A 25416-nucleotide genomic window follows, 5' to 3' on the forward strand; every position below is an offset into this window, starting at 1 on the left:
TGCACTTTGATGCCACTTTCACATTTTTGGTTCCTGGCCCCAGGTCTGCTCTGCCACTGCAGGACAATGGGAGAGCTCACAAGGATTACACTGGTGGAAAGTTTCAGGTAAAATCAAGTTTTCAAGGAAAATCTTGTGAAAACTTTGTTCCTACATGGATAATATATAAAATTAAATACTATCTAAATTATTATACTAAGTATTTTAGGCACAAGGGTGATTGTATTAACAAAAGGAGTTTTTTACTTTTACTTTTGGTTTTTTGAACAAAAGCCTTGGGCTTTTAGTTATTTGCAAGAAAAAAACTTCATGGCCTGCCCTGAAATAAATATTAAAGCTTTAAAGGCCACAAGAAAGCAGAATCTCTCTGCTCTTTGATGCCACTTTCACATTTTTGGTTCCTGGACCCAAATCAAATTTTCAAGGAAAATCACTTTATTATGAAAAATTTCTTCCTACATGGATAATCTATAAAATTAAATAATATAAATTCTATATAAAGTGTTTTAGGCACTCCTTTTGTATTAACAAAAGGAGTTTTTTATATGCTGGTTTGTTAAACAAAAGCTTCAGGCTTTTTGGCAATAAAAAAACTTCATGGCCTACCCTGAAATAAATATTAAAACCTTCAAGGCCACAATAAAAGTTTTTTGGAGTTTTCTGGGCCAGAAAACTCCAAGCTCAGCATCAGTAAGGAGCTGGAATGTAAATATAATTTAAAAAAATTTAAAAAAAAATTTAAAAAAAGAAAAAAAAGAGACAGGAACAGGTCATTCAGTATACAGAAAATTTATCCATATTAAAAAAGATGTCTTTTAGTTAAAAACAAAGAGTGTTTGGTCCTGCTTTTAATTAAATATATAAAAATTATTATAATATATACATAGAATTTATATATAAAACACATAGGTTTATTTTTATATACATATAAAATTATATTTATAAACTTACATACAAATATAAATAAATAAATTTTCTAAATGCTTGCCATGCTGCATCTTGGATATTGATGTGGGAATTGCTTCCTTAAGGAACTGGAATGTAAATATTTGTTCAATTTAAAAAAATAACAGGGAACAGGTCATTCAGTATATGGAAAATATATCCATATTTAAAAAAGATGTATTTTGATAAAAACCAAAATATTTGGTCCTGTTTTAATTTAAATATATAAAAATTATTCTATTATATAAATAGAATATATAAAACATATAAAATAGTTTTATTTTTATATAAATATATTAAATATACAAAAACATAGAGATCTAAAATACATAAATAGAATATATAAAATAAAATAGTTTTATTTTTATGTAGCAATATAAAATATAGATATAAAATGTATAAAAAATGAATTAATATCTAAAACATAAAATAGTTTTATTTTTCTATAAAAATACAAAATATAGAAAGAATAAAAATGTATAGATACAAAAATATATAAAGATATATAAAATATGTATAAAATAGATAAACATTGAATTAATATATCATTCAAAAATCAATATATAATTAAAAATTAAAAATAGTTTTATTTTTATATAAAATAAAAGTTTTTATATAAATATATAAAAGTATATAATATATATAAAAAATAGAAATAGAAAAAAAAAAATAGATGTAAAAAAAAAAATTACATCAAATTCCCAGAAAGTCAGCAGAAAGAATCCTGCCAACATCTAAGAATGAGAAAAACAGGACTGAAAGGATCTTGCTGTAATTGCACAGCCAAATCCATTTTTTAAAAAACTGCTATCTCATGAAAAATCTACATTTCTGAGGAAGCTCTTGAGACACAACCAGATCATTTTTGGGTCATTCATCACCACAACAATGAATCCAATGGCAGATTTTTCCCCTTCCATGCACTCCAGATGCCAAAAACAACACAACCATATTTCATCTGGAAGCAACAGCAATTGTTCTTTTCTTGTAAGCGCATTAAATTTAATCTTGATCCTGGAAAGGCAAGAATAATGTTCTTCCCTTGGTTTATTAGACAGGTTGTAATTCAGCAATGAATTTGAAATGAGGAAAAAGCAAAAAAAAAAAACAATCACAAAGCCTCAAAATTGCTTTGGTAAATAATTTCTAGCTGGTTCTACAAAAAATAAAAAAAAAAAAAAAAGGAAATATCAGAAGACACTGAGAGCAACAACAACTAAAACACATTTTCCTGCTTCTGGAAGGTCTAAAAAATGAGCAAGGCTCCTTCCTGCGCTCCTTCCCCACCTGAAAAACAGCACCTTGCATTTTTTGGAAGTATCCCAGAACACTCAGCCACCAGCCCCTCTTTTGCCAACTTGATTTTGTTTTCCAGCTGCTAAATTTTGCATTTCCAGGCGCTCTGAGCCACTGCTTTGGCAGCCCTCAAAGCTTCCTGGTGCTCGTAGCTTTCTCCAGAATATTAAAATATTTCCAGCAGCCTTTTTTTCCCATCTAAAAATTAAAAATTCATGGAGATCCTCACATGCTTCACAACCTAAATTCACCTATGATTCAATCTGCAGGTAAAAAAAAAAAAGGATTTATCCAAATTGCAGCTAAACCCCTCAGAGCAAGAGGAGAGATGAGTTTGCACAAATGCCTGGGAGAAGCAAGGTGGAGACTGAGCAGGATGGCACTGTCAGGATGGCTGGGAGTATTTATTTAGAATATTTCTATTTATTTTAGAAGATTTATTTATATTTATTTAGAATATTCATATTTATTCAGAAGATTTAGATGTATTTATTTAGAACATTTATATTTATTTATTTAGAATATTCATATTTATTGAGAATATTTATATTTATTGAGAATATTTATATTTATTTAGAACATTTCTATTTATTTTGAATATTTTTTTGTTTGATCATCTCTCTAACCCTCTTCTCTCTCACGTGCTCATGGAGCAGCCGTGTGGGAGCTGCGGGGTCAAATTTAGGCAGCAGAATTCCCACTAAAATGAAAGTGTGTCCATACAAATAACCCAGAAACACGAACAGCCCCTCAGGGTCTCCTCACAAACTGAGGCCAGGATTTTGTACCAGACACACAGAGGGAACTGGGCTCAAATTCACCTTTCAGACCCCACATTTTTGGTACTCAGGTTCCTCCTGAGCTCAAACCCTCCTTTCAAACCCCACATTTGGAAACTCACGTTCCTCCTGAGCTCAAATCCACCCTTCAAACCCCACAGTTTTGGCACTCAGGTCCCTTCTGAGTTCAAATCCACCTTTCAAAGCCCACATATGAGCCCAAACCCACCCTTCAAACCTCACATTTTTGGCACTCTGGTTCCTTCTGAGCTCAAACCCCACATTTGGGCACTCAGGTCCCTCCTGAGCTCAAAACCACCATTCAAACCCCACATTTTTGGTATTCAGGTCCCTTTTGAGCTCAAATCCACCCTTCAAACCCCACATTTTTGGTATTCAGGTCCCTTCTGAGCCCAAATCCCACACTTTTGGCACTCAGGTTCCTTCCGAGCTCAAATTCACCTTTCAAATCCCTTTTTTGGTACTCAGGTCCCTTCTGGGCCCAAACCCCACATTTTTGGTACTCAGGTCCCTTCTGAGCTCAAATGCTCCTTTTTCAAACCCCACATTTGGGCACTCAGGTTCCTCCTGAGCCCAAACCCCACATTTTTGGTACTAAGGCTCCTTCTGAGCTCAAACCTCACATTTTGTCACTGAGGTTCCTTTTGAGCTCAAATTCACCTTTCAAACCCTACTTTTTTTGGCACTCATGTCCCTTCTGAGCTCAAACCCCACATTTGGGCACTCAGGTCCCTTCTAAGCTCAAACCCTCCTTTCAAACCTCATATTTTTGGTACTCAGGTTCCTTCTGAGCTCAAACCCCACATTTTTGGTACTCAGGTCCCTTTTGAGCTAAAATTCACCTTTCAAACCCCACATTTGGGCACTCAGGTTCCTCCTGAGCCCAAACCCCACATTTTTGGTACTAAGGCTCCTCCTGAGCTCAAATCCCACATTTTGTCACTGAGGTTCCTCCTGAGCTCAAATCCACCTTTCAAATCCCACATTTGGGCACTCAGGTCTCTTTTTAGCTCAAACCTCACATTTTTGGCACTCAGATCACTTTTGAGCTCAAACCCACCCTTCAAACCTCACATTTTTGGCACTCAGGTCCCTTCTGAGCTCAAATCCACCTTTCAAACCCCACATTTTGGGCCCTCAGGTTCTTTCTGAAGTCAAACCCCACATTTGGGAACTCAGGTCCCTTCTGAGCTCAAATCCACTTTTCAAACCCCACATTTTGGGCACTGAGGTTCTTTCTGAGCTCAAACCCAATATTTGGGCACTCAGGTCCCTTCTAAGCTCAAATCCCCCTTTCAAACCCCACATTTTTGGCATCCAGGCCCCTTCTGAGCCCAAACCCCACATTTTTGTCACCCAGGTCCCTGCTGAGTTGTGGCTCAGGGCACAGTGGCTGGGCCACCCCCCAGCCATGGGTGGGGTGCTGGGGAAACCCCAGCAGATGGAAATGTGGTAAGTGCAGATGCTCATCTTCAGCTGCTTTTATTTTTTTTGGGTTTTTTTGTTTTTTTTTTTTTTTTGGTCTCTCTCCTCACCCATCTAAATGTTACCCAGACCCCAAACCCTGGGCACTGAGATCAAAACCTTGAAAACTTCATTGTCCTTTCTGTAGCTTCAATTTTACTTGTATGGTTTCTTTTACTTGTAAATTCCTTATTCCTGTATTAAATGATTCCTTGTCCAGATTTCTTTTTTGATTAGTTTAATCCACTGCATGTGAAGAACAAACTATCCCACTTGGACCACATTTTTATTGAACAAATAAATAAATAAATAAATGAGTCACTCAAACCTTTGTTTTCTGTTCTTTTTCCCACCCAGTCCCCTCAAGGACCTGGATGTGCTGTGAGGCTCCTTTCACCCTCTGTTTGCCCCTTAATAATCCCAGGGATTAATTCCAAAATTTGGAATATTTTTATCCCAAAATCTCTCTGAGGCTCCCAGCTGGAAGCACACATTGATTTTTTGGGATCACAGATTGCTCAGGATGCTGCTTGGGTGGACAAAACCTCACTGGTCGTGAGGAAAGCAGAGCAAACACTTTTCAAGCATCACCTGCTTTTTGTCATTCCTTTCTTTGTGGTTGTTTCCTGAATTTTTAGGATGACAGAAAAGCATCCTGAGTGTTTAGAGGGCCATGGATCAAAGAATCCCTCCTTGTACAACTTTTTGCATTGTCAGGGCAGGTTCTGCAGAAATAATCCCAGGGATTATTTCCCAAATTTGGAATATTTTTATCCCAAAAATCTCTGAGGCTCCCAGCTGATTTTTGGGATCACAGATTGCTCAGGATGCTGCTTGGGTGGACAAAACCTCACTGGTGGTGAGGAAAGCAGAGCAAACACTGGACACTTTTCAAGCATCACCTGCTTTTTGTCATTCCTTTCTTTGTGGCTGTTTCCTGAATTTTTAGGATGACAGAAAAGCATCCTGAGTGTTTAGAGGGCCATGGATCAAAGAATCCCTCCTTGTACAACTTTTTGCATTGTCAGGGCAGGTTCTGCAGAAATAATCCCAGGGATTATTTCCAAAATTTGGAATATTTTTATCCCAAAATCTCTCTGAGGCTCCCAGCTGATTTTTGGGATCACAGATTGCTCAGGATGCTGCTTGGGTGGACAAAACCTCACTGGTAGTGAGGAAAGCAGAGCAAACACTGGACACTTTTCAAGCATTACCTGCTTTTTGTCATTCCTTTCTTTGTGGCTGTTTCCTGAATTTTTAGGATGACAGAAAAGCATCCTGAGTGTTTAGAGGGCCATGGATCAAAGAATCCCTCCTTGTACAACTTTTTGCATTGTCAGGGCAGGTTCTGCAGAAATAATCCCAGGCATTATTTCCAAAATTTGGAATATTTTTATCCCAAAATCTCTCTGGGGCTCCCAGCTGATTTTTGGGATCACAGATTGCTCCGGATGCTGCTTGGGTGGACAAAATCTCACTGGTGGTGAGGAAAGCAGAGCAAACACTTTTCAAGCACCACCTACTTTTTGTCATTCCTTTCTTTGTGGCTGTTTCCTGAATTTTTAGGATGACAGAAAAGCATCCTGAGTGTTTAGATCAAAGAATCCATCCTTGCAGAGAATTCAGTTTTTGTATTGTCAGGGCAGGTTCTGCAGGGAGCCAAAAGTGACTTTTGAGAAGAATTTGGCACAGAGCAGATGGATCTGTAGGATTCCTGCCCCCCTCACTGCTTAGACAGAAAGTGTCCTTAACCTCTCACAATCTGAGGAAAAATGAGGTTTTTTGCAAGATTTTCAACTTATACTCCCTGATGAGAAATTAATTTTGAGGGAAGGATAAACACTTGAAAACTGATGCTTAAATTGCAGTTATGGCACTGTTAATGTCAGAAAAACAGATATTAATATCAAACAGATAAAGAATTAAGAGCTCTGCTGACACACACACAAATCTTGATGTTCATATAAGAAAATAACTAAAATTTGGTGCCACTTCTTCCATGATCAAAGAGTCAAAACTTCCAGAGGATCCTTGTGATCCTGGCTGACCCTCATTTCTACAGCTCTGAAGATCCAAACCTTTTTTATTCAGGCACTTAAATGCAAATTTTACCAAAATCTAAGAGCATTTAGGCACTTAATTTCAAATTTAGCAAAATCTAAGTGCATTTAGGCACTTAAATGCAAATTTACCAAAATCTAAGAGAATTTAGGCACTTAATTTCAAATTTACCAAAATCTAAGTGCATTTAGGCACTTAAATGCAAATTTACCAAAATCTAAGAGAATTTAGGCACTTAATTTCAAATTTACCAAAATCTAAGAGCATTTAGGCACTTTAATGCACTTTTACCAAAATCTAAGAGAATTTAGGCACTTAATTTCAAATTTACCAAAATCTAAGAGCATTTAGGCACTTTAATGCACTTTTACCAAAATCTAAGTGCATTTAGGCACTTAAATACACATTTACCAAAATCTAAGAGCATTTAGGCACTTAAATACAAATTTACCATAATCTAAGTGAATTTAGGCACTTGATTTCAAATTTACCAAAATCTAAGTGCATTTAGGCACTTAATTTCAAATTTAGCAAAATCTAAGTGCATTTAGGCACTTAAATACACATTTACCAAAATCTAAGTGCATTTAGGCACTTAATTTCAAATTTAGCAAAATCTAAGTGCATTTAGGCACTTAAATGCACATTTACCAAAACTTAAGTGCATTTAGGTACTTTAATACAGATTTACCAAAATCTAAGTGCATTTAGGCACTTAAATACAAATTTACCAAAATCTAAGAGAATTTAGGCACTTAAATGAAGATTTACCAAAATCTAAGAGCATTTAGGCACTTAAAGGCAAATTTACCAAAACCTAAGAGAATTTAGGCACTTAAATGCAAATTTTGCCAAAATCTAAGCACATTTAGGCACTTAATTTCAAATTTACCAAAATCTAAGTGCATTTAGGCACTTAAATACACATTTACCAAAATCTAAGTGCATTTAACCACTTAATTGCAAATTTAGCAAAATCTAAGTGCATTTAGGCACTTAAATGCAAATTTTACCAAAATGTAAGCGCATTTAGGCACTTAATTTCAAATTTACCAAAATCTAAGTGCATTTAGGCACTTAAATGAAGGTTTACCAAAATCTAAGTGCATTTAGGCACTTAAATGCAAATTTACCAAAATCTAAGAGAACTTAGGCACTTAAATACACATTTACCAAAATCTAAGTGCATTTAGGCACTTAAATGCACATTTACCAAAATCTAAGAGCATTTAGGCACTTAATTTCAAATGTACCAAAATTTCTGTGCACAGGCAAAGGAAAAAGAGCTTTTTTTTTGTGCGTGAGCAATCTGCCAGCTTTTGTCTGAAGCCTCTGTTTTGCAACATCAGAGGAAATTCACTCTCATTGATAAGGTGTCAGCTGGTAAACCAGCTCACCACCAAAAAACTCCAAGGGTGAGAGGGAAATCCCCAGGGCAAAGCAGAGCTGAAGCAAATGCCAATTATAAAGGAGCCTCCTCAGGCCTGCAGCCAATCAGCTCAGCAGAACACTGGAAAGGAAACTTGAATTTAAAAATACATCATCTGGTTTGCAACACTCACCCAAGCCAAGGGGCAACCACATTTTATTTAGAAGTGCACACAAATCTATTGAAATAGAAGCAGAGGGTATTTTTCTCAAGGCTAGGCAAGATTTTAGCCCCCATAACTCCCTCGAGTCACAGTTCCTACCTGTCAGCACAATTTCAGTGGCAGTTCTTAGGAAAAACACTGGAAAAAAAGGGTTTAAGTGGAATTTAGGTACCAAAGCTGGCTCTGCTTGTTTGGGGACTTGCCTCTGCAGAAATACTCTGGGAGAGGAAAGGTACCTGACAATGCAACATTTCTCAGGCAAATTTCAGTGATAAACTGAATTTTTTGTGCTTTGTGGGACTATATAAACTACAGCAATGTCAGTGACCAAAATGTCTCCAAAAAAACCAGCTCCACCCTGGTTTTTACCTGCTATCAGTCAAAATTTAGGTCTTGTTTGGGGATTTGCCTCTGACAGTGAACCTGCAGAAATACTGAGAGGAAAGGGAAAAGGAGGTACCTGACAACTGCAACATTTCTCAGGCAAATTTCAGTAATAAACTGAATTTTTTGTGTCTTGTGGGACTATATAAAATACAGCAATGTCGATGACCAAAATGCCTCTCAAAAAACCAGCTCCACCCTGGTTTTTACCTGCTATCAGTCACAATTTAGGTACCCAAGCTGGCTGTGCTTAATTGGGGATTTGCCTCTGTAGAAATACTCTGGGAGAGGAAAGGGAAAAGGAGAACTGCAATATTTCTCAAGCAAATTTCAGTGATAAACTGAATTTTTTGTGCCTTGTGGGATTATATAAAATACAGCAATGTTAATGACCAAAATGTCTCCAAATGCCTCCAAAAAAACCAGATCCACCCTGGTTTTTACCTGCTATCCGTCAAAATTTAGTTACCTAAGCTGGCTGTGCTTGTTTGGGGACTTGCCTCTGTAGAAATACTCTGGGAGAGGAAAGGTACCTGACAACTGCAATATTTCTCAGGCAAATTTCAGTGATAAACTGAATTTTTTGTGCTTTGTGGGACTATATAAACTACAGCAATATCAATGACTAAAATGTCTCCAAATAAACCAGCTCCACCCTGGTTTTTACCTGCTATCAGTCACAATTTAGGTCTTGTTTGGGGATTTGCCTCTGACAGTGAACCTGCAGAAATACTCTGGGAGAGGAAAGGGAAAAGGAGGTACCTGACAATGCAATATTTCTCAGGCAAATTTCAGTGATAAACTGAATTTTTTGTGCTTTGTGGGACTATATAAAATACAGCAATGTCAGTGACCAAAATGCCTCTTAAAAAACCAGCTCCACCCTGGTTTTTATCTGCTATCAGTCACTGCTTGAGGTGTCTCTCAGAATTTTGCCTTTCCACTTCCAAATTTAGATCAGGAAATGGAATCATCACATGTACAGTCCAAGGCCTTCCTAGTGACCAGCCATGACATGAAGAATTCCTCCTCTAGAGGAAAATAAATGACATTTTATCCTGTGTATTCCATAAATCCTCTCAGAGGCTCTGCCTTTTCCATCACACCATCAGTCTTTAACAAGATTGGAAAAATGAGATGTTCTGAGCCTAAGGACAGGCTCTCTTCAATTGTTCTGTTTCCTGTCCATGAAGACAAATTTCAAATTACCAGAAAACAGCTGAGCATGGACATTAAATATTGTCAGATAACATTTACTTTGATCCCTGCTGCAAATGTTCAGCAGTGACTGGATTATCAACTTAGACCAAGAAAATAAAATAAATATTGAAAGCATTTTCCTCTGAGAGGCAGAATAATGTTCCTGTTGTAAGGTGGGCTTGCTGTCCTGATGAATACTGGGAAAACAAATAATTAAACTAAACTAAAATAGTTTAAAATTACAGGATTTAAGTAGGAAGGTACTGGCTAAAGTGACCAAGCTGGATTTGAGCAATTTTCAGGCATTTGAGCAATTTTCCAAGTTCTAGGAAGCACTCTGTGGATTGTTGTGCACAACATTTAAAAGAAATAAATAAACAAACCAATAAAATTAGACTTTTAGTTTGTATTCCTCTTTTTCCCAGAGCCATGTGAAATAGAAGTGCTGTAGTGCAGTCTTTATTAGGAATACTGCAAACTAAGCCAGAAAAGCTTCCTCATTCAAGCAAAAATAAATTACACAGCCCTCAAATGAACAGAAACCAAAGTAAAGGAAGGTAAATAAATATTTCTGTGTGAAGTTGAAATTTTAATTTTATTTTCTACTGAACTTTTCAACTGTGCTGAGTTAACCCAGCAGAATTGCTAAAGCCCAGCAGAACAGCTCAGTCCTGTGAGGAGCAGGTTGGCCCAGCTCAGGGAGAATTTGCTTAAAAATTTACCTTTTTTTGCTTAAAAATTCACCCTGCAAGGGACTGGAAGTTCCAGTGTCACTTAATGTCACTGTCCAGCCAGGGTGTCACCATTCCCATAAAGCACTGGAGTCATCTCAGCTCATTATTCAGGGTTCCAAGAACATGAAGCTCTCAGAACTTTAGGAAAATATTAAAAAAATTAATTTGTACATCTGTCTTGCAAAGGAAGCTGTGAAATTATTGGTCCTCTGGAAGTTTGGTCAAGCTGTTTTTACAAAATCTCAGATTTTTCTACATATTGTGATGTTGTAGTGCCGACATTGTCTCCCTTCAATTTCTGAATTCAAAACTTCTGCTGATGGAAAGGAACTGAGAGTTCAGAAAATTTTGAGATTTTTGGGGAATAATCCTAGAGCTAAATGGAAATTCACATAAAAATCTCATGGATATAATCTGTATGTGTAATGTATGGGTTATTTTTTATAACTGCTTTATCCTGCCTTCATACCCTCAACAGAGGAAAGGAAAAATGATCTTTTCGTTTCTAAAATATTATCAGCAACACACCCCACTTACACAACCTGCTCTTGGAGCAAATTAAAATAAATCTCCATGAAGCAGAGACACAAATTTCCATAAAAAACACCAAAAAAATTCCCAGTGAGAGCTGAGGACTGCAATTTTTCACTCAGAACTGTGCAGAACAGCTCTGTCCTTTCCACCCCACAACTTGCAGCAGCACCAGAGCACCAAGTTCTCAGCCAGCACTGAGAACAAAAAGCAGCTCTGATGTCCAAGATTTCCGCCTTCTCTAATGAAAAATATTCACCAGCAGCATTTCAGCTGAGCTGTACCTGTTTTTCTGGGTCACTCCTGCTCACAGATGCACAGCTCAAGCAGCTTTCATTGGGAAGCACATGCAAATATACATAAAATGAAAATGAAATTTCACACAATGTTTGCAAAAGGAATTGCTGCTGCTGCTGCTGCCTTTCACTGTGTGCCCTGCTGGTTCCAGCTCCCAGGGAACAGGGGCAGTTGTGAATCTCTGTCGCTGAGGGACACGAGAGAACACAGGCACACCACCACTCAAGGTGAAGGGAAAAAAGGGAAGTTTTATTCTCTGACTCCAATATTTATAGTTTTACAAAAGTGGCAGTGGGTTGGAGGGTGACAGTGCCACCTCTGCAATGACACTGGGCAAACCAACAGTCCCTCAACTCTCCCCTTGTCACCAAAAGAGGCCTTGTCTGGGCCGAGCCATTTGTGGGTGAGGGGAGACTCAGACACTCAATATGAGTGATAAGCAAATTCCGTTTATTGAAGAGAGCATCAGACACTTATACAGCAAATAATAAGCTTATGAATATTCTGTAAGCTAAGCAATCTATTGGTTAAACTATGCCATGAACTCTTCTTCATTCCTTAGGGGTTCCATCTCTCTTTTCTCATGCCTCTTTCACTGTTTGTTAACCTACCACAGCTAGGCCTGTTGTAGTGTGCTGTTAAGTTCCTTGTGTTATTCCCCCAATTTATGTATTGTTCTCCCCTATTATGTGTAAAATGGTTTTGTTCCCCCAGTTTTTCCCGCCACTGCTAGCCTGTCAGCTAAGTTGCTATGGTAACCGCTATTCATAGTTGCCGATATGTAATTGCTCCTCCCCTGGTTTCCCTTATAAGTGAAAGTTGTCTCCTCCCTGGGCCCAGTCAATCACCCCCTTCTCCTCCCAGGTTTCAAGAACCTTCTCCTCTCTGGAGATGGTGGCTGGCTGGGGTCCCAGGACACCTCCTTTACCTTTTGATTATTGGTCTCCATGGAGTGTCAGTTCTGTCAAGTTCATCCCCTCACCTTTCCCAATTGGTTCCGCCTGTACCCACCCCCCCTCCTTTATAATCCTGTTTCACCCCTTATTAAAAAAAAAAACTTTTCCCGGTTGGTTTCCCCGCGTTTGCATCCCCCAACACCTTCAATAAACCGACGTTTAACCCCCGGGAAATGGTCAGCTCCGTTCCTCCCCAATACCAGCGGTGTAAGCCAGTCCGCAGCCAGCGCAGCCTGAGGCCCTCAGACGCCGAAGGGCGCTTGTCCGGTTTTCGGCTGTCTGGATGGCCTGGAAAGGCCCGGGGTGGCCTTGGGGCAGCCCACGTATCAAAGGACCAGAAGAGACTTCAGTTCTTTTCTCGGTCTCTGTGTTTATTAACTGTTTATCTAAAAGATTTTCTCTCGGCCTGACAGAGCTCTGCTCAGCAGCCAGCCATGAGCACACTCCCCTCCCCTCCGGGCGGTCACCTATCTTTATACCCAAAGTTACGTGTACAATATTTATCATTTTTCCCCAATACCTTTCACCCTTATTGCCCAGTGCACTTTTAGTAACAACCAATCTCAAAGTGCCACCATCACCACAGAAGATGGAGGAGAAGAAGAAGAAGAAGAAGAAGGACAGGACACGCCCCAATTCCTCCATCTTACTTCTCTAAACCCCCCTGTACAGAAATCCTAAACCCTGTGTCTCACCCTCTAATTAACCAATCCCTTCACCATTCACCCCGGTGCAATCCTCCTATCCTCGTACAGGTGTCGTCTCCTGTGTAGGATCAAAGTCCAGCCACCAGACACTTCTGGCAACATTCCAGGACTCCCGAGCCCCCCAAGGGTGGTCTCGGTGACTCGGCACCTCAGTCCTGAGGTGCTGAGATCCCACAGGTGCTGGCCAGGAATTGCAGAGGGGCATCGGCCTTTTGCCCTCAGCTAACCAGACTCCAAACTTTGGGCCACGTACGCCCCCCTCTGCATAGGCCCAAGGACACTGCTGTTTGTGCAGGTGACTTGGAATTAGCCATGGTTTTGTACTTTTCTAGTCCTTAGCAGCTAAATTCCCAACATCCCCTCCTCCATAAAGGAATGAAAAACAATGAGTTATTTACAGAAAGTGTGTGAGAGAATTCACTACAAGAATGTCAACATCAGAAGGTTTAGAAAATCTTAAAAAACCAGGGTGACAAATCTCCAGCCTTGGGACACACTCAGAGCTGGGCTGGGCAAATTCCTGAGCTGCAAATCCTGGATGTGGCTGGAGCAGGACAGGCCCTGTGCTCCCTGCAGGGCCCTGGGCACAGAACTCCCCCAGAAACCATCCCAAAAGCAAAGCTGGCTCAGGATTCCCTGAAATAAATAAATAAACACAATTATTCCCACCTGTCGCTCCTCCTCCTGACGAATCCTCTCCTCTTCTTTCCTCCTCTCCTCCTCTCTTTTGGACTCGAGTTTTCTCCTTTCCTCTCTTTCTGCTTCTTCAGCCTGAAATAAACGTGATGCAATCCAAACTTTACTCATTTTGAATCTACATTTTAAAATTTATTATGATGATACCATGATGATACACATTCAGTTTGATCCATGCTGCAAATGTTCAGCAGTGACTGGATTATCAACTTTTAGACCAAGAAAAAAAATTAAATATTGAAAGCATTTTCCTCTGAGAGGCAGAATAATGTTCCTGTTGTAAGGTGGGCTTGCTGTCCTGATGAATACAGGGAAAACAAATAATTAAACTAAACTAAAATAGTTTAAAATTACAGGATTTAAGTAGGAAGGTACTGGCAAAAGTGACCAAGCTGGATTTGAGCATTTTTCAGGCATTTGAGCAATTTTCCAAGTTCTAGGAAGTACTCTGTGGATTGTTGTGCACAACATTTAAAAGAAATAAATAAACAAACACATAAAATTAGACTTTTAGTTTGTATTCCTCTTTTTCCCTGAATCATGTGAAACAGAAGTGCTGTAGTGCAGTCTTTATTAGGAATACTGCAAACTAAACTAGAAACAAATAAGAGTTTCCTCATTCAAGCAAAAATAAATTACACAGCCCTCAACTGAACAGAAACCAAAGTAAAAGAAGGTAAATAAATATTTCAAGAAAGAGGGGGTTTCTTCCCACCTTCCAGATGCAGAAAGAAACATCAATAATAATAATAATAATAATAATAATAATAATAATAATAATAATAATAATAATAATAATAATAATAATAATAATAATAATAATAATAAAAAGCCACTATCATTTCACTTCCCCTCCCTTCAGCATTGTGGTAAATTTAGAAATTACTCTTCTCACTTGTCTAATTTATTTTTGAATGTCCTTATGAGCTAAATACAACAGTGATGTTGAGCAATTTTGTATCATGGAATTTCAGTTCTCCTCACTTGAAGTTTAGTTAGAAAGGACCTTAAAGAAGGAAGGGAAAAAAAAGGATTTGGAACACAAAATGTAAAAAAAGTGCATTTAAATGTATCATTAACCTGGGCAGAATCTCTTGTAGAAAAAGCTGCAAAAATTTTATTTTTTATCTTAAAATAATTTTATTTTCTGTTGTTAAGACAAAGAAATTGTTGCAAAATGAGGGAAAAATAAAGACAGCGTGGTCTCGCTGTGTTTAGATTTTTAAAGATTTTTTTTCAGGCTCCTCAGGGTATGAAAATATATTAATATAATAAAATATAAATATGATATTATTACAATATTATATAAATATAATAAAATATATTTATTGAAAACATATTAATATAATAAAATATATTAATATATTAATATATTATTTGAAACTATATTAAAAGGACAAGCAGAAAATATTCCAGTGGAGGATTTGGCTTTGAGAGTTTCAGAGAAAAAGCCCCATCCAAGGAATTTATCTGTCTACATGGGAAAATAAAAATCAGCGTGTTTTAAAATGAAACAGAAGATTCCTTGCTCCACCAAATGATGCTCATCCAACTTCATTTAACTTTGTTCACATTTTCCACCAAAAAAAAAAAAAGAAGAAAATTAAATTTAATGAGTATGGAAAGTAACAAAATGATGAAAGCACTGAGTGAGAAAAGGTTCATAATGGAAGTTCATGTATAACCAGTAATTAAGTTTATTACCAACAGCTTCATCTAATAAACTGGATTTAAACCTCAGGTGACACTCAAATTCCCAACTTGGGATTCCACAACCTTTAAAAATGTTCATACAGAACAATACAGAGTTTGAAAAAAATTTCTATATAAAAAATGAGCACAATTCCAAGGGAAATGCACAAACTGCTGCCTTCAGAAGGCTGAAATTCCTCTTGCTTCCCTGGAATTAACACCAAAAAGCTTTTTATCTCCCTCAGTGTAAAAAAAATAAGAAATATGGCAAAACACAGATCAAACCAAAGCACATTTCTGAGAGCACCTGAATCCTCACACCTGCCCAGGGTGTTGCACCAGCTCCATGGCGACCGGGATGTATTTTTTATTTTTAAGGGGAGACAGGGGTGGCACTAAGTTAAAAAGCAGTGAAAACATCCAAAAAAGAAATGCTAAAAGAAGCATTTAGTGATGATGACACTGCTTTGGCTTTCTGTGCCATTCCCAGCTCTCTGCAGGAAATCCTCACCTCTCTCTGCGCTCTCCTGGCTTGTTTCTCTTCTAATTTCCTCTGCTTCTTTGCTCCAATTTTGCCAGACACCTGAAATTCTGGCACCTCCTCAGCATCCTCTTCCTCTGCAACATCGCAGAAACGACAAATTTGAATTGATCTGTCAAAAGTTTCTCAGAGAAAGTTCACACACACTTCAGAAAAGAGCTTTTACATGGAAAAAAAGGGGAAAAAAATCACAAGAGACTGCCAAAGCCACAGAGCAGAAGTAAAATGGCAAACACACTCAAGTGAAGGCAGAAATAAAAATTTCCCTGATCCTTTGAAAGGAGGCTTTTCATAAATATTTCTTGCTTTCCACAGTTAAGATTCACTCCGATAGAGAAATTGTACAGAAATTGGACAAAAAATTCCTTGATCCTTTGAAGGCAGGCTTTACATAAATATTTCTTGCTTTCCACAATTAAGATTTGCTCTGATACAGAAATTGGACAAAAAATTCCTTGATCCTTTCAAGGCAGGCTTTTCATAAATATTTCTTGCTTTCCACAATTAAAAGAGAGATTTTTCTCTGATACAGAAATTGTGCTAATGGTTGTCATTGTTTATCTGCTCCACATTGGCCTGCAGAGACTTCAGTTACCCTCAGGCTTTGCACAACCAATTTTCACTGAAAAAATGGGATTCAGAGGCACCCCACTCATGAATTGGTTCTGACAAAAATAACCTTTCAGGGATGAGGGGAAAAAATCTCCTTGAAATGCAAATCTTGGGTCTGCCTGCAAGAAAATGACACGTAAATATTTGCCTGTTGTTTGACAAATGGTTGTTTACAGAGGTGATTTCTGTAAGGGTGAAATATGAAAGGGTTTTATGCTCAAAGGGTGTGCAAATGAGGATTTCTGCTCACTCAGGGGCTGAGGAAGAAGTTTTAAATGCAGCCATTTTCCTCCCTGCTCAAAGCTCAGGAATATTTGGTTTTATTTGGTTTTATTTGCTGCTCTAAATCAGTGCTGGGGACTGAGCTCAACGCTGCCAGAGAAATCCTCAGCTTACTGCAGGCTCAACATGAAAACTCTCACATATATCTTATTTTTGGGGTAAAATAATTGGTGCTTTGAGCATCCCCAGTGCTGTTTTCTGTTTTCTCTCCAGAGCACCTGGTTCCCTTTTTTGGGAACCCAAAAAGCTGCAATGAAAGAAGAATATGGATGAATGACACTCCCACTTCTTTTTTATGAAGAATTAGGTTGGAAACATTCTTGTTTTACTAATTCCAAGACACAGAATGGGGCTATGGTTAAACTACCAAGACGTCATGAGTGCTCCAGTTTGTGAAATAAAACGTGAGAAAGAAAAGTTTGTGAGTGCAACATAAATGAAATCAAAAGTTCCTCTCTTCTTTTGCATGGTTTGGAGATGAGAAGTTCACATTTTTCTTTGCAAGTATTAATTACTATTGGGAAAGAAAGCAAAAAACAAGGTTTTAAAAGTTTTTTAAAATGATAATAATTGGGCATTTTAAAATGCTTTTTACTGCTTTGTGTGGCATCTGAGCTCAGCACTCAAATCCTGCAGCTAAAAAAATCTTGTATGAGTGTTTTCTGCTGCTTTTTCGGGAAAAATAATATAAAAATAATGCTTCACCCCCATTGAGTGAAGGATATTGTGCATAAGTTCAAGAAGAATGTGTTTGTGCTGAAATCTCTTAAATATCCCTCCTTAAATATCCCTTCCTGCACCATGGATACTCAGACCTGACACAGATGCTTCTATAATTTGAATGATGCTTAAAATAACTTTATTTCTATTTTAAATACAGCATGGAGGGGAGCTCCAATCACAATGGGTGAGCACACCCAGCACCAGCAGTTATTACTCCAAAATTAACAGCTCAGATCTGGTATTACTGTTTAGAAAATTAATTCTTGCAAACATCACAAATATAAAACAGCATCTATGACACTGTTCTATGGTTAAACTACCAAGACATCATGAGAAATAAATGTATCTGAGAGCTGTGTAGGTGGCTGAAATAACAACAATTTTCAGGAGATGGAGTTAATATGAGCCTGGTTGCTGAGCTGGGCTTCAGAGAATTATTGGAGTTCTGAGATGATCAAAAGGGTTCCCCTTCCTGCACCAGGGATACTCAGACCTGACACAGATGCTTCTATAATTTAAGTAAATTTATTTCTATTTTAAATACAGCATTGGAGGGAGCTCCAATCACAATGGGTGAGCACACCCAGCACCAGCAGTTATTACTCCAAAATTAACAGCTCAGCTCTGGTATTACTGTTTAGAAAATGATTTCTTGCAAACATCACAAATATAAAACAGCATCTATGACACTGTTCTATGGTTAATGGGACTAAGGTTAAACTACCAAGACATCATGAGAAATAAATGTATCTGAGAGCTGGGTAGGTGTGGCTCTCAAATAACAGCAGTTTTCAGGAGATGGAGTTAATATGAGCCTGGTTACTGAGCTGGGCTTCAGGGAATTACTGGAGTCTGAGAGGATCAAAAGGGTTCCCCTTCCTGCACCAGGGATACTCAGACCTGACACAGATGCTTCTATAATTTAAATAAATTTATTTCTAGTTTAAACACAGCATTGGGGGGAGCTCCAATCACAATGGGTGAGCACACCCAGCACTAGTTATTACTCCAAAATGAACAGATCTCATATTATAGTTTAGAAAATTATTTCTTGCAAACATCACAAGTATAAAACAGCATCTATGACACTGTTCTATGGTTAAACTACCAAGACATCATGAGAAATAAATGTATTTGAGAGCTGTGCAGGAGGCTGAAATAACATCAATTTTCAGGAGATGGAGTTAATAAGAGCCCGGCTGCTGAGCTGGGCTTCAGGGAATTATTGGAGTCTGAGAGGATCAAAAGGGTTCCCCTTCCTGCACCAGGGATACTCAGATGCTTCTATAATTTTAATGATGCTTAAAATAACTTTATTTCTATTTTAAATACAGCATTGAGGGGAGCTCCAATCACAATGGGTGAGCACACCCAGCACCAGCAGTTATTACTCCAAAATTAACAGATCTCATATTATAGTTTAGAAAATGATTTCTTGCAAACACAAGTATAAAACAGCATCTATGACACTGTTCTATGGTTAATGGGACTAAGGTTAAACTGCCAAGACATCATGAGAAATAAATGTATCTGAGAGCTGCGTAGGTGGCTGAAATAACAACAATTTTCAGGAGATGGAATTAATATGAGCCTGGTTGCTGAGCTGGGCTTCAGGGAATTATTGGAGTCTGAGAGGATCAAAAGGGTTCCCCTTCCTGCACCAGGGATACTCAGATGCTTCTATAATTTTAATGATGCTTAAAATAACTTTATTTCTAGTTTAAATACAGCATCAAGGGAAGCTCTAAACTCAATGGATGAGCACACCCAGCACTACTTATTACTCCAAAATTAACAGCCCAGCTCTGGTATTATAGTTTAGAAAATGATTTCTTGCAAACATCACAAATATAAAGCACCATCTATGACACTGTTCCACCTGAGGGCTTCTCAGATTTCATCTATATTAAGATTAATTGAACCAGAAACCTAAGGAAGGCTTGTTTTAAAGCCTTTTTTCCCAGTCCTGGATCAAACACACCTTTGTTATTCCTTCTTTTTGAAGCATTTGATGTGTCCCTTTAGGCACCATTTCCTCCAGGCTTCCTGCAGTGAGGAGTTCCACCCTCAAAAGAGGCAGAGAATTGGGGATGCAGGCACAGCCGTGATTCAGCAGAGCTGCTAAGGTCACCAGGGCACCCAACCTGGCTGCAATTAAAATTTACTGCATAAACCTGAAGGTGCTGACAGCAACAGAAACACACAGCCAAAGCTGTGACAACAAATCCGTTTGTGCTGCACACAGCCAGCAATTCTTGATTTCATTTAATCAAGCAGGGATTTTTTCAGCAGCTTTTAACAATCACTTTTTATTGAAGATGGAGGGAGAAGACCTATCCTTGTTGATCAGCATCGACTCCGTTTATTCACTCCATCAATCACCTTTTATAACCCTGTTAATTAAGTTCATGCATATTGCAAACCTGAGCTCACAATAGGTCAGAGATAACACACCAACTCCTCCTTATGTTTCCAATACCAAGATTTAGGTTCTCAAAATTATTTTTGCTTTCCCAAAACAGCCAAAGATAGAATATCTACTTGTTATGAGAAAGCTGCCTGAGAACTCTGGTATGCAAGGTTCTCAAGGCCTTCATGTTTGTCACTTTTACTTGTAATTAAAAACAACCTGAGAACTTCTGCTGTTTACAGAAACCAGCTGTGAGAATTTTACTCCTCACAGCTGCCTTCCAAGCCATTTCTGAAAAAATCTCCAACAACTTTTCACACACTTGTGGCTGTGACAGCACTGGGAGACTCTGTGGGGAGTGAGTCTGTCCGGTTTTCGGCTGTCTGGATGGCCTGGAAAGGCCCGGGGTGGCCTTGGGCAGGCCGCGATTCAAAGGAACAGAAGAGACTTCAGTTCTTTTCTCGGTCTCTGTGTTTATTAATTGTTTATCTAAAAGATTTTCTCTCGGCCCGACAGAGCTCTGCTCAGCAGCCAGCCATGAGCACACTCCCTGCCCTCCGGGCGGTCACCTATCTTTATACCCAAAGTTACGTGTACAATATTTATCATTTTTCCCCAATACCTTTCACCCTTATTGCCCAGTGCACTTTTAGTAACAACCAATCTCAAAGTGCCACCATCACCACAGAAGATGGAGGAGAAGAAGAAGAAGAAGAAGGACAGGACACGCCCCAATTCCTCCATCTTACTTCTCTAAACCCCCCTGTACAGAAATCCTAAACCCTGTGTTTCACTCTCTAATTAACTAATCCCTTCACCATTCACCCCGGTGAAACCCTCCTATCCTCATACAGGTGTCGTCTCCTGTGTAGGATCAAAGTCCAGCCACCAGACACTTCTGGAACATTCCAGGACTCCCGAGCCCCCCAAGGGTGGTCTCGGTGGCTCGGCACCTCAGTCCTGAGGTGCTGAGATCCCACATGAGTCCAGAGAAATTTGGCCTCCATCTGTCCCTGAGCTTGGGAGGGATGCAGGAGGGGGTTCATGAAAAGCAGTTTAGCATCCCCCAAGAACTGGGCTTGGGCAGCCAGTGGGAAACCCTGTTGGAGATTTTTTCAGAAATGGCTTGGAAGGCAGCTGTGAGGAGTAAAATTCTCACAGCCGGTTTCTGTAAACAGCAGAAGTTCTCAGGTTGTTTTTAATTACAAGTAAAAGTGACAAACATGAAGGCCTTGAGAACCTTGCATACCAGAGTTCTCAGGCAGCTTTCTCATAACAAGTAGATATTCTATCTTTGGCTGTTTTGGGAAAGCAAAAATAATTTTGAGAACCCAAATCTTGGTATTGGAAACAAAAGGAGGGGTTGGTGTGTTATCTCTGACCTATTGTGAGCTCGGGTTTGCAATATGCATGAACTTAATTAACACGGTTATAAAAGGTGATTGATTGAGTGAATAAACGGAGTCAGATGCTGAACAAGGAAGTTGGGTCTCTCCCTCCATCTTCAATAAAACCCCACACTCTGACAGAAAATTTCTTAACATTTTAAAATCGAAAGAAAGCAGGTATAAATGGAATATTGGGAATGAATTTTTCCTCTGTGAAATTTCCCAGAGAAGCTGTGGCTGTCCCAGGAACTCTGGCAGTGCTGGACAGGGTTTGGAGCCACCTGGGATCATGGGAGGGGTCCCTGCCATGGCAGGGGTGGCACTGGATGGGATTTTAACATGAATCCAATCCAAACCTTTCTGTGATTTCAGCAGTGCCAGGAGTTCCCATCCAGAGTGACAAATTCTGCTTTATACAAATGTTGGACTCTCTGCTGCCCAGCTGAGAGGTGGTTTCAGGGAAATTTTGCTTTTCATTGATATTTTGAACACACTGAAAGGCAGCACAACAGGGAAGTTATCAGCCACACAAGTGTCTGAATTGCTGGAAATTTACAGATTTCTTGTTAAAAATGCTTCCCAGTACCTCAGAAAATGTGCTGGAGTGCTGATGTTCTCCACCAGGACAAAAATTTAGCAGAATTCTGCAGTGTGTACAGAACAGACAAAACCTTCCAAAATAAACAATCAGCACTGTGTATTTCAGTTATCCCAGAATGGTTTGGATTGGAAAGGACCTTAAGGATCTTGTTCCAAAACCCCACTGCCACTCCCACCTTCCACAAGCCCCATCCAAACTGGTCTAGCTGTCCTTGTCTTGCTTCCTTTTAAATTTTGGGTGAAGCAAATGGATTCCCATCCATTAAAAAAAAAAAAAAAAAAAAAAAAAAAGTTATACAGGTGAAACTCCCAGAAAGTCCTTTGGGCACAGCTCCCTTATTTACTATTTATGCAGCAGGAGTAAGGGAAAGGTGAGGGGGGAAAGATGCCAGGCAAAAGCAGAAAATGTAATTAACAGCAGGTAATTAATACCCAGCAGATGTGTGACAGCAGCCACTGGAAAGGTGTGGTTATTCCCCAGTAACACAACCCTGTGGTGGGATTAATTACAGCCTAATAACTACCCTTAATTTTTCTGTGTTTTTAATTTTTAATTTAGAAACTGAATGAGAAACCAGTTTATGAACCAGAAGCCACAAAAGCAGGCAACATCAGGGCAGAGAAGTGCAGCAGACACAAAGAGCAGAGCTTTGGAGCATGTTGTAGTGTGCTGTTAAGTTCCTTGTGTTATTCCCCCAATTTATGTATTGTTCTCCCCTATTATGTGTAAAATGGTTTTGTTCCCCCAGTTTTTCCCGCCACTGCTAGCCCGTCAGCTAAGCTGCTATAGTAACCGCTATTCATAGTTGCCGATATGTAATTGCTCCTCCCCTGGTTTCCCTTATCAGTGAAAGTTGTCTCCTCCCTGTCCAGTCAATCACCCCTTTCTCCTCCCAGGTTTCGAGAACCTTCTCCTCTCTGGAGATGGTGGTTGGCTGGGGTCCCAGGACACCTCCTTTACCTTTTGATTATTGGTCTCCATGGAGTGTCAGTTCTGTGAAGTTCATCCCCTCACCTTTCCCGATTGGTTCCGCCTGTACCCACCCCCCCTCCTTTATAATCCTGTTTCACCCTCTATGGAAAAACTTTTTCCCGGTTGGTTTCCCCGCGTTTAGATCCCGCAACACCTTCAATAAACCGATGTTTAACCCCCGGGAAATGGTCAGCTCCGTTCCTCCCCACTACCAGCGGTGTGAGCCAGTCCGCAGCCAGCGCAGCCCGAGGCCCTCAGACGCCGAAGGGCGCTGGCCAGGAATTGCAGAGGGGCGTCGGCCTTTCGCCCTCAGCTAGCCGGACTCTAAACTTCGGGCTACATACACCCCCCTCTGCAGGAGCAGAATGTGAAGTTTATTCTCAGTTAGAAGCATTTGGCAGAAGTGAGAAACCACAGACCCCCCTGCCCAGGCTGTGCCTGAGCAGGATCAGACACTCACTGGGGGCACGAGCAGCAACAATGCAAAAATGACTTTTGATTCACTGGTTGGGATATTAGTCAAAGTTCATCAGTACTAGAAAGGTTTTCCCACTGATTAAGCATGAAAATAATTTCAAGTAACCAATTAACACAGCTCTGCTTCACGAGAACAGCGTGGGACCACACCACTGCTTCTAAATTTACACATTTTCCAGAGCTTTCAGTGCTCAGAAAAAGTACTTATTTTAAGAGATTTCAGCACAAACACATTCTTCTTGAACTTATGCACAATATTCATCACTCAATGGGGATGAATTATTTTTATATTATTTTTCCCCAAAAAAGCAGCAGAAAACACTCATACACAATTTTTTTAGCTGCATGATTTGAATGCTGAGCTCAGATGCCACACAAAGCAATAAAGAGCATTTAAAAATGCCCAATTATTATAATTTTAAAAACTTAAAATCTTTTTTTTGCTTTCTTTCCCGATAATGATTAATACTTTCAAAGAGAAATGTGAGATTCTGATCTCCAAACCTTACCATGCAAAAGAAGAGAGGAACTTATAATTTCATTTATGTTGCACTCACAAACTTTTCTTTCTCATGTTTTATTTCACAAACTCGAGCACTCAAACTGTCAAAAGCTGTTGGATTTATCATTACTGATGCTGTGAAAGTAAAATAATTTAACCAAATGTTCACTGTGCTGGAGATTCCAACACTTGTGCTCAGCTGCACAATGCTAAAAGCTCAGGAAAAAGTCATGCAGATGTTGGGATATTTAACTTTTGGGAGTTTTATGTTACTGCCAGAGCCCACAGACTGGGCTTTCTACTATTATTAAATAATAAAATATGAAACAATAAATATTTAGAAATTAATAATAAAAATAACCTGACAGAAGCAGATTATTTCTTTGAGGGAGTCCTTACTTTCTGTTTGTTAAAAATCCAAACCAAAACAACGATCCACACAAAGCCCCATTTTTTGGCAACACATTTTTCAACAAGCCCATAGACTGGGTTCTCTACTATTATTGCTATTATGAAATAATAAAATATTAAACAATAAATATTAAAAAATTAACAATAAAAGTAACCTGACAAAAGCAGATCATTTCTTCGAGGGAGTCCTTACTTTCTGTTTGTTAAAAATACAAACCAAAACAAAAATCCATACAAACCCTCATTTTTTGGCAACACATTTTTCAACAAGCCCATAGACTGATAGACTGGGTTCTCTACTATTATTGCTATTATGAAATAATAAAATATTAAACAATAAATATTAAAATAATAATAAAAGTAACCTGACAAAAGCAGATCATTTCTTCGAGGGAGTCCTTACTTTCTGTTTGTTAAAAATACAAACCAAAACAAAAATCCACACAAAGCCTCATTTTTTGGCAACACATTTTTAAACAGGTCACAGAGGTCATTTTGAAGATGTGAAAATGAAAGTTTTCCAAATTCAAACCCTTGTAAAACACTCCCTGGAAATGGACTGGGCTGCTGAGGTTCTCCTAGCACATCCTTCCCTTTTCCTTGTTTTTCCACCCACACCCCCAGCAGACCCAGCGGTCCCTGTTGTGTGGGACATTTTGGAAAGTAATTTTGGCATTTCTTACCCAAGTCAGGTTCTTGCTCACCACACCATGATTTAGGGAATTTATAAATCACACCATGATTTAGGGCATTTCTAAATCACCAATTTCTCTCTCCCTCACATCAACAGCACCAAAGTTTTGGCCTGACACACCCCTGCAAGTGACAGAAAACCCTCATTATTTTTAGCACAGCTGGATCAAGACAACCCAACTGTACCTGTCATAATTTCACCTTCATGAGTTTCTTGCCACTTGAGAGGAAATTATGGTTTTGATGGAAATATCAGATGGATGGGTCACTTTCTGCTCCAAAATTCAGTGAGTGTAGATTTGAATATTGAAAATAATAATTTACTATCTCTGTATTAAATGATTAAATGACTCATTAAATGATTAAATTAAATTCCTTATTTCTGTATTAAATGATTCCTTATTCAAACTTACAAGTAAAATTGAAGCTGCAGAAAGGACAATGAAGTT

General features: G+C 38.8%; 1 protein-coding gene across 2 annotated transcripts in view; it reads right to left on the reverse strand.

Annotated features, from left to right (window-relative positions):
- Window positions 1–25416, reverse strand: part of DDRGK1 (DDRGK domain containing 1) — a 51244-nt gene that overhangs the window by 10635 nt on the left and 15193 nt on the right. For both annotated transcript variants that reach the window (XR_012580347.1, XM_074540572.1), the window contains exons 3-4: window positions 15867–15973; window positions 13637–13738 (exon numbers count right to left, since the gene is read on the reverse strand). Coding sequence is in view for 1 of the 2 variants with exons in the window: in XM_074540572.1 (XP_074396673.1) it covers window positions 13637–13738; window positions 15867–15973 (209 nt within the window). In the remaining variant the exon portion in view is untranslated. The remainder of the gene's footprint in view (window positions 1–13636; window positions 13739–15866; window positions 15974–25416) is intronic.

Source organism: Zonotrichia albicollis, chromosome 5 (assembly GCF_047830755.1).
Source record: "Zonotrichia albicollis isolate bZonAlb1 chromosome 5, bZonAlb1.hap1, whole genome shotgun sequence".
Lineage (NCBI taxonomy): Eukaryota > Metazoa > Chordata > Aves > Passeriformes > Passerellidae > Zonotrichia > Zonotrichia albicollis.